The 10,280-nt window shown below is 45.0% G+C and overlaps 1 protein-coding gene across 1 annotated transcript; it reads left to right on the top strand.

The window, feature by feature from the left end:
* The first annotated feature begins 212 nt into the window (after positions 1–212).
* Positions 213–9,844, top strand: wnt11 (wingless-type MMTV integration site family, member 11). The gene is made up of 6 exons (XM_068332059.1): positions 213–467; positions 2,383–2,567; positions 4,311–4,555; positions 5,842–6,119; positions 6,193–6,485; positions 8,789–9,844. Exons 2-6 carry the CDS (start codon positions 2,485–2,487, stop codon positions 8,961–8,963), a joined length of 1,074 nt encoding a protein of 357 aa, XP_068188160.1. The 5' UTR covers positions 213–467; positions 2,383–2,484; the 3' UTR covers positions 8,964–9,844.
* Positions 9,845–10,280: the final 436 nt, after the last annotated feature.

Raw genomic sequence — 10,280 nt, 5'->3', positions numbered from 1 at the left:
TCATCATCACAGACGCGCCGTAATTCACTTCATGTCCCCGCGGGAATATTATGTGATTACTCCACCGTGTTTTTACTGTATTTATCCGACTGCATTCCAGTGCGTCCGAGGAGCTCTGCCCCGGTTCTACCCTGCTTTCTTATGCTAATGCAGTTCTGACATCAGCAGTGAGATGAGAGCAGGGCAGGGGTACTTCAGAGCTGAGTCTGCCCCCCTCTCACACTCACCCAGTCAACCGTTCCTGCCCCAGTCGCACCACAGACGCCGCTCTGATTCGCACCATGCGTACCTGTCCGGAGCTATTTTACCACCCGATGCTGGATTTTACTGGTGCGTCCAGTTGATAACCGACAGAAGAGAAACACCTAAAGGATATTCCGACCTGCTGAGGGTTGACTTCACTTTCTGGTGTAGTTTTTTTTTTTTTTTTTTTGGCGCAACTTTGGAAGCTGAGCGCCGCCGCTAAGGTGAGGAGAACGCGGAGGAAAAAGTTGCGCACGCTGCTGTTCGTGCGTCTTTACGCGCGTTAAATAAGGTTAAAGTCAGGGACTCCGAACTGGGAATAATTTTGAGTTTGAACGACTAGTTTTGTTTTTGTTTGTTTTTTAGGTTAAAATGTTTTAGTTTACTTTATTCCACTCTGCTTTACAAGCATTCATAGCAGCGGTTTCAAAATCGGCGTTAAAAAAAAAAACCCATCACCTGCCTTTAAAATAGTTTCTTATGGAAAACTTCTGTCCTCACAGACAGAATGTCCAACTACACGAACGTGAGGGCGTTTAAAATATATCCCTGTCCGACTCTGTTAGTTATTAATCTTCCCTAATCAGGCAACAGATCCCCGATGATGGTTTGGAAATATGATTCACGGTCCGCTCGGTGCGCCTTGCCCAGTTTATCTCCGCCTGATGAGAGACACACATCGGATGGTGTGAGGCTATCAGCTTCTATCCTCTGGGGAGAAACAGGAGCTGCCATTTAGTCCACTTTGGCCGAAAGTAAATTTAAACAGCAAATCCACTTGAAGCAGCGATTTAGATTAGCGCCAAGCGGCAAACATAGACCTTAGGTAGCGTCTGGGAATTATTTATTTTCATGGATGGGCTGATGACGTTATCATATCCACATATGATGAACATAGGCTTTAGAAATAGTTTTTAAACTCTAAGCATCCGTGAATTTCTCACGGTTTCTCCGCCAATCAGCGACCAGGAGGTTCTGCGGTTCGGACGCGGTTCGTTATCTTCTGCCTTCAAAGGGTCCACATCAGCTGGGGGCCACATCAGATAAAGCTTCTGGGGATCTGTCCCGTCATGTGCTCCTCGGCCCTCTGGCATCCGGACTGGTCAATAATTACTATCCAGACTAGAATGAACCCAACTGGATTCTCCTGGTCTGGAAAACCTCGTGATGTTTAGTCGTCGGTGAGTTCCGAACTTCGGTAAAAAAAAAACAACCATCGAGTCTCATGACTCCTTCTGTGCGCTAAAAGCACCAAAATGTAAATTAAACTTAAAACCAACCGGACACGCACGCTGTAGGAAAATTATGCAGGTCCTTTATTTTAATCCAAGAGATTTACTCGTTTTAAAGTTTAATTTTTTTTCTGCTTTTAATTTACATTTAAAGCCTAGAGTGAATTTTCTTTATTTGTCCAATATTTGAGAGTTTACTCCAGTGTTCGTGATCTGGATGCAGAACACTTTAGTTCATTTCAGTTATTATTCTATCACATTATTCTTTATTATAATGGATGGATTTTATTAGAGATGTATGATGAGAACTAAAACTGGAATGACTTCCATCAAGACCCAACAATCAGATTTAAGTCAATCAAAGTTTGTGAAAAATCAAAATCATGGTCCTGAAACTATAATTTAAAAGAATTTGGTTTCTATCAACCAAACTTTTAAATCTAGTGCATTTAGATTTTCATTTGGGGCTGCACTAAATACCTTAGTCCTAAATATGCCTATTTTTTAAAATCAAGATCCATATATTATTCACTGAGAAATTACAGAAAATGTTAAAAATGCCATAAATCACAATGTTAAAAAATAAAAGAAATGAAAAAAATTAATGTATCTCCAAAAAAAGAAACAGAAAATCACGTTTTCTATTCGTTCACGTCAAAATTACTCATGTATATATATATTTTTAAGGAATCTTGCAGAGAAATGACAAAACAAAAAAGTAGATTCATTTTGCAAAGATAAAAATATATCTTCTTTAATTTTTACCAGACTTATTGTTTTGGGGGTTTTTTTTGGTATAAAGGTCACACAATGACCTTCACAGTAACCAAAACACACCGATCCCAAATCGCTGCTCCTGACTCGCTGCTGCTCGTCCACATCAGTGATCACGTGTGTCTGATTCCAGGCTTTGGAGCAGGAGGAGGCAGTGCTATGAGCCTTGACTCTTGAGTCTGAGCCAAGCTACCCAACAGCCTTCGTCCTGGTGTCCTGTCCGAACGGTCCAACCATGAGGAGCAGCTCTCATGCCCTGCCTGTGGGTGTGCTCACGGCTCTGCTGCTGTCTCAGGTCTGCTCTGGCATCAAATGGCTGTAAGTATCCTCAGGAGAGCTGTAAAGCCCCTTTTTTTTTTTTTTGCTGTATCACCTTTTTAACCCTGCTTTACGTTAAAATACTGCTAAAACACGTGACGTCAGGACGCCACACGGCGCAACCTGGGCTCACGTTTTGGTGTTTTGTGGAGTGGAGGGCCGTTGGAGGCTTTGAAAAGGGCCCCAACATTCCTCAGGTTGCTCCTGATCAGGAGACTGTGTGTTCTGCACACGTGTATCTGATGAAGGGACAGGAGATTAGCGGGCAGGACTCTTTAAACTTTAATCTGGCTTCGGTAAACGAAGACGGGATGCATATTTCAGCTTAAGATCAAACGATCCCCCCCTAACCCCACCCTCCAACCCCCCAACTCCCCCAACCCCATGGCTGTATAATAAGATGATGAGAAAATAAAATGGGGATGACGAGGCAGCGGCGCAGACAGCACCGGCGATGATACTGTGTCTTCAATAGGCTTAAAAATAGCTTTAGATGTTGACATAAATGTTGATTGGTCCTTGCTCTGTTTACTAAAAGTAAACAATAATTTTCGCAATAATTTTGGAAACTCTAAAATTCCCAAGATGCTATTTTTTGAATTTATTTATGTTTTAATTGATAGTTGGGGATAGTTTAGTTTGGATGCCTTCATACGCCCTTTGAGTTTTTCTCTACTGTTGTTGGGTTGAAGACGTTTTAAAAAACAGCAAACCAGCGATAGTTTCATTTTTTTTTTTACTTCAATGCATGAAAAAAAACTTATTTTGTACTCTTGTACTCATGTCACAGGTTTCTACATTGGCCTCACCAAATAAATAAAGGCCTTCTTATCAGCGAATGGCTGTAATAATCACAGCGGGAAGACTCGAGCAGATGTGTCCATACGAGCTGGGATGGCATGTGCTAAATCTCAGTCTGACGGTGGTGCAATGCAAAACAGATGCGGCTGTAAACACCTGCGAGTGCCGGGTTACCGCCGGCCCAGCCGAGTCACAGCTTATCATCGGGCACAGAGTGGCGGCCCCTCGGCCCCTAATGTGAACCAGGCCCCCCGGTGCAGCCTGGTTCTCACGAACTCTCGGCAGAGCGTTGGACGCAGAGAAGCAGAGATCAGAGCGAACCTGCTCCGCCTGTGGTTTCTCTATTAAATTAATCCTCAATAAGTCTAAACTGTTTGAATCAAATGTGTGCCCGCTTTAATAGTCTGTAAACAGACGATGTGTGTCAGAGCGAGGCCACGGAGGACCTGGCATCCCCTGATGGAAAATACGAACGTCCAGGAGTCTCTGCAGCTTCTCGCCGGACCGCGGATCAGAATCCAGTGTGGTTTTTATATTTCTTGGCATTATCTCGATGCCTCTTCTGCGCTTTAACAAAAGGAAACCCGGGTGCCAAGAATGCGTCGCTTTTATTTTATATCAGTCTGCAGCAGATTCCCCTTCAGGATTTTCATGTGATAAGAGGTTTTCCTGCAAAACGACGCACGCCAACATATTTTCCTGTCTGACGCATCATCTGCTCAGATTCTTTCTGTTTGTTTGAAGCCGGTGTGTCCCAGAAGGTTGAAATGTGTCTGCACAAAAAAAAAAAAAACCCCAACCCAAATCGTTAACACACCACCATAACTAAAGCTGCTAGCGTGCCTTCTTACTGCTACAAATATGATCCTTTAAATGTCATTAAAAGCTGTTAGCATCGTGCAATTTAGAGTATATATATCCATACTGTCTGTCTCTCTGCAGGGCGCTGTCGCACTCTCCTCCATCTCTACCCATCAACCAGACCCAACACTGCAAGCTGCTGCCCGGTCTGGTGTCTTCTCAAGCTCAACTCTGTCGCAGCAACTTGGAGCTCATGCAAACAATCATCCAAGCCGCCCGCGAGGTCAAGAAGACCTGCCAGAAGACGTTTGCCGACATGCGCTGGAACTGCTCCTCCATCGACGTCCCCGTCGACGCCACCAAGTATCGGCCCGACCTCGACAGAGGTACGGTCGTGATCCGGCCTTGTTGACGCGTCTGTGCCACACGTTTCTGTGTGTATCAACATCAGCAGAACTTTAATACAGAATTACGTCCTTTTCAAAAGTCATTTCTGGTTTTTACGATGACACGCTGCATCATTTCACATTTTGCTGCCAGCCAAATTGTCCCATTACTCATTCCTGAGGAGCTCTCTCCGTGGACCTCAACCGAAGCTGTTATTTGAGAACGCCTCACCCCCCCACCACCCCCCAGCTCCCCACACCACACACTCACATTACTGCATGTATGTTTGGTGGGGTAACATTATTCACTTTGTTTCTTTGTGAGATCGGCGGTGTTATCTGACTGTTTGCATTGCAGTCTAGCTCGGCTGTTTGTGTAGCTAAACAGACTTCAGTTTGGGCTCGGATATTTCCTGGGTGGTGATCACTATTTGGGGGCTGTACAGAACAACACAAAAAAAATTCGGCCTCCATTTGGCAAAGGAGACGTCTGCACCAAACAGGAAATAACTCATCTCTGTCCAGGGGTGGCTTTGATCACCAGCCCACCGTCATACATGATTTCTTCCCTTTTCTTCCAATTGCTCCTCGGCCTTTGACATGTGTGCTTCCCGTGTTCGCCTATCACCACCAATCACATCAGTCGTCACTCCGCCTGGCAGCGTTTGAGCGGCGATGGACTGCGTTTGATAGATGGATGCTGAATAAGATGAATAAGATGGCAGGGCGGCTGATCGTACAACAGATGTGTGCTTTGACAACTTCCTTTAGAAGTTTTGTTTTTTATTTGCAATAAAAAGTTAAAATAATTTTTACCGATATCAATTCAAGATGACCACTATGTTCTTTGTGCTACACCTACAGCGGATTACGACAACTAGAGAAGAGAGTGCACAAAAACAAACTATCCTGAACTGATCCACTTCTCACCGCCGCACAATGTGTGAAGAAGAGATTATTGCATGTTTTAATTATTGATAATAATTACTAATTAAATAATCCTTTATTCTGAAGGATCATCAGATAAAATAAGAACAGAATTTATAATGAAACAATTGTTATGTGTAGCTGCAGATGTAAGAAAATACTGATGTGCTTGAGTACAATATTGTTTTGTGATTACTGTTTGATTCTGCCGAAATGCTGTTTGGATTTTAAAGTAATCCAACTTCCAAAAGTTTCAGTTGTAATGCATTCAGCTTCTTTTTGGCGCAGCTGAAACGTAACATTAAGGAAACACGTGTTGAAGGTGGACGCTACGCTAACACGCTAACCTGTTACCACAGGAACGAGGGAGGCTGCGTTCGTCTACGCCCTGTCGGCGGCCACCATCAGCCACACCATCGCCCGGGCGTGTACCTCCGGAGACCTGCGCCTCTGCTCCTGCGGCCCCATCCCGGCTCAGGTCCTGGAGCCCGGATACCGCTGGGGGGGCTGTGCCGACAACCTGCACTACGGTTTGATCATGGGCTCCAAGTTCTCCGACGCGCCCATGAAGATGAAGCGTTCCGGCTCCCACGCCAACAAACTGATGCACCTGCACAACAGCGAAGTTGGGAGACAGGTGAAGTAATTTGACGCCAAAGGGAGAGTAAAGGATGAAGAGCGCTGTCTAACCTCCTCTTCCTCGCGTGCAGGCGTTGAGAGAGGCGTTAGTGATGAAGTGCAAATGTCACGGCGTGTCCGGCTCCTGCTCCATAAGGACCTGCTGGAAAGGCCTGCAGGACCTGAGGGAGGTCGCCCTGGACCTGAAGACCAAGTACCTGTCCGCCACCAAAGTGGTCCACCGGCCCATGGGGACACGCAAGCAGCTGGTGCCCAAAGACATCGACATCCGGCCGGTGCGGGAGAACGAGCTGGTCTACCTGCAGAGCTCCCCGGACTTCTGCACCAAGAATGAAAAGCAGGGATCCGTCGGCACGCAGGACAGGTGAGACGACCACAGAGACGGGGATGTTTTTGCTATTAGATTTAATAGCGTGACTGAAAAGAGGTGCCTTCCCCCCTCTGGTGGCTCGCCGGCCAGATGATAACAACCAGCGGCCTCTGAGAGCGCGCTGTCTGCGTCCTGTCTGAGCACGTGTGACTGGAGGCCTTGTCCCGCTATCTAAGACGGTGACTAAAGCGGTTATTCTTAGGACTGAGTGCACTTGAGCTGATATTGATTGGAGAGCCTCACACAAAATGGGGAAATAGTTAGAGGTCCTCCAGAGATAAAGGTTTACTTATCGAGCTCCAGTGTTTTGGTTTGGACGGCGTTTGCTGGCAGGAAGAAGCTCATTTGTTAGAAGGTTTAACTCAGGCTACAATCTGTCTAAACACAACGAGACAAATACGACTCAAAAAGTGCAGCACTATCTTGTGAGCTTATTGAATTTCCCAGTTTTCTGCAAATATGTTGCAGAAAATGGAAGATCGTATCTCTGGCTTATTGTGTAGTTTTGTATTACATGATACAGGAGGTGAACGTCTCTCTGCTAATATGAATCTCATGCGATTTCACAGCCCTGGCCATACATACCCCAGTTTATTGCCTCTGCCCAGGAGGTAAAGTTTTCACCGGGGTTAGCTGGTTTGTCTGTTTATTCTGCAAGCAGGTTTGCATAAAAACTACTGGATGGATTTCCTTAGAATATGGTAGAAACCTTTGGCAAGAGGAACTTTTGGATTAATTATGTGATGAAATTAAACTTTGAATGATGGAAATGATCTGGAGAAAGGGACTGATGCCAGAACTTTTTGCATTTCTATTTATTATGCTTAAACTACCTGATGGATGCTGATAAAACTTGTTGGTCATCAATTGATCAGAAGCGAGGCTCATGTGCCAAAGACGTAATTCGTAAATTCTGAAGTGGATCTGGATAAATAGTTGGTTTATTTGTCTCCTTTTCTTCTACCTTTTTATGATAACAGAACCATGAGACAGTCATTTTGCTGCCACACTTCTTGTTGGAGTTTAGAGTTGGGTTTAATTTAATCAAAAGGGGCTGTTTGGCTCATGTTGGAGGTATTTGCTCCAATAATGCCCCTCCAGTGAGAACGAATGCGGTGATTTGTGCATCCACTTGCGTGTTTTATCACGCTTCAGCGCCTGCAGTCGAACGAGTCCTGGCAAACAATGATGTTGTTTAGTGCACACGCCACACGTCATGTGACTGTCATATGTGTGTGTGTCTCAGTCATAAAGCACCTACAGATAACCAGGAGACGTGCTTCATGTCAGACACACTCGTTGTGTCCGTGTGTCCCACCACTGCAGCCTGATAGCAACGCTTCATCTCGTGGTCATAACAGTCGGTGCTAACTGGTGGCTGCTGGAGGTCAGGTTTTACAGTTTTCCCTCCTGAAATGACCCATCTGCCCCCGTCTGTCTGCAACGTTAGCCCTGACCCGTTCACGAGCCTGAGAGCGGCTAGCCGGCGTCTGGGCCCGACGTTCGCCGTCGCCTCAAATGGATTAAACGTGACGTCTGACGACCAAGTGCAAAGTGAAAAGACACACTAAATAAGCTCGTGATTTAGTCTTAAATTACATTACTGTGTTTAAACCAGCAGATGTGAAAGTGTGCAGGGCTTGTCCTCTCGCTGCTCTGCTTGCAGGGCTGCAGTGATATAATGAGATCTCACTCACGACAAAACATAACTGTGTGGGGGTTTTGGGCTTTTTCCCCGACTCCCAGCGATGCAATAAACCTGTCTTATGCTCTCAATGAGTGTTGTCCCTCCTCCTCCTCCTCCTCCTCCTCCTCCTCTTCCTCCTCCTCCTACTCCTCCTCTCCCACAGCAGCCTTCAGCACAGCGTCTCCTTCACCATGCTGGTCATTAACACTCTGCCATCATAAAACAATGCAATTATGTGGGGAGGGCAAAGCTAAAGAAAGGGAGGGCACCTCTGTGTATTCAGGGTGATTTATGACGGGGCTATTTTCTCCTCATTCAAAACGCCTTTAGGCTCCTCAAATGAGAGTCTGAGCGCCTGCTGCCCAAAGACGAGCAAACAAAAAAGAAAAAGAAAGGAGAAAATGTTTGGGAGATGGACGACCGAAAAGGTTAAAGCACACCAGTTGTGACACTTTTGCAGACTTTCCTCACAAGATTGTGCAGAATAATTCAGAAGGAAGCCATAGACCTAAACGTCTGCGACAGGAAGTGGAACTAGAACATTTCCTGCTTGTTTGTCTCATCAAAGCAACAAAATATCTCATTAATGATTTCTTCTTTTCTTTTCCAGGCAGTGCAACAAAACCTCCATCGGCAGCGACAGCTGCGACCTGATGTGCTGCGGTCGCGGCTACAACCCGTACACCGAGAAGCTGGTGGAACGCTGCCACTGCAAGTACCACTGGTGCTGCTACGTCACCTGCAAGAAGTGCGAGCGAATCGTGGAAAGATACGTCTGCAAATGAGTCTCCGCCACCGCCGGCCCCACCAGCAGTCCTCTACACCCCCATTCCTCACCCCCGGCCCATCCAGAGACCACAGATTAACCAAAGCACTACAATACAGAGAAGGCTTACGTCTGTCTTAAGCTTTAGCATGTGTATCTCAAGGAGCAATGGTCTATTCATGTGTCAGTATCATTTTTGTATCCCATCTCCAAACAGCCCATCGGGCTAACAAGCTTCTTCTTTTTTTTTTTTTGCTTTCACAAACCTGGATGTGAAGAGTTTGGCGACCAGTTTATGTGAAGACCGCCGTCCTCCTGGGTGTTTCCTTTGTCTTGTTAATGATTATAAATCCCCCTAAAAAGGGGATATTGAAAGTCTATTTTATTATATCTCTAGTAAAAAAAGAAAAAAAAAGAAATAATATTGGATTTTATGCTGGAGGAGAGGGAATGTCTTTGCACCTCACCTAACAGACTTGTGTTTCCATGGAGATCAGAGGGTTCTGACGGATCCATGCGGTACTTTTATGGGTACTTTCCAATCGTTCTTCCTCTGCGGCGACGGACGACGGAGGAAGAACGGAAGACAAAGGGAATTTAAAGCGCTTTCCGATCGTGGAGCGTATTCGTGGACAACGTTTCGGACTCTTGTCTTGCATGGATCTCCGCGTTTCCTGCATCCCTGTGGATTGAGAGAGGAGCATTACGGACTTAAAACGGTGCATTATCTCCTTTATGTCTGACATGCAGTTTAAAAATCTCTATTTTTCTCATGAAAATATGAGCTGAACTCATGGATTTTTGTAAACCACTTTTGTGTGGATGTACATACTGTTATTTTGTATACTGAAATAAAGAAAAGAAGTATTTATAAAATAATTAAATGATTTTTCACCATCATCTTTACTAAGATTCTGCACGTTGTTCTTTCTTTTCCGTGAACTGCACCTTTACTACAACTCATTTTAAAGACTTTTGGCCTCGACAAATCTATAACCCCGAAGAGTAATTATTGTAAAACTAAGAAACATTTCCTGTAATTCATTGCAAATCCAAGTCTTATAAAAGGACACTTTACCACAACTTTCAGCCCAGTGTGATTGTAAATCAGCTCGGCACAGTCAGTAATGAGTTGCAGGGTTCGACCTGAAAGCCTATTGGGATCGCTCTCTGAATTACCCAAACCCTGGGAAAGTGTTTGTTTGGACATTCCAACGCCTCACAAAAGCCATTACAAAAGGATTTTTTTTTGCACTCTTAACACAGCTTTAACACTCAAACACTCATCAGTCTGAGAGTCGGACCCCCGATGGACAAACATCAGATAAAAACAAGA

Source organism: Antennarius striatus, chromosome 13 (assembly GCF_040054535.1).
Source record: "Antennarius striatus isolate MH-2024 chromosome 13, ASM4005453v1, whole genome shotgun sequence".
NCBI classification, from domain to species: domain Eukaryota; kingdom Metazoa; phylum Chordata; class Actinopteri; order Lophiiformes; family Antennariidae; genus Antennarius; species Antennarius striatus.
This window is presented reverse-complemented; position numbering and strand designations above follow the sequence as displayed.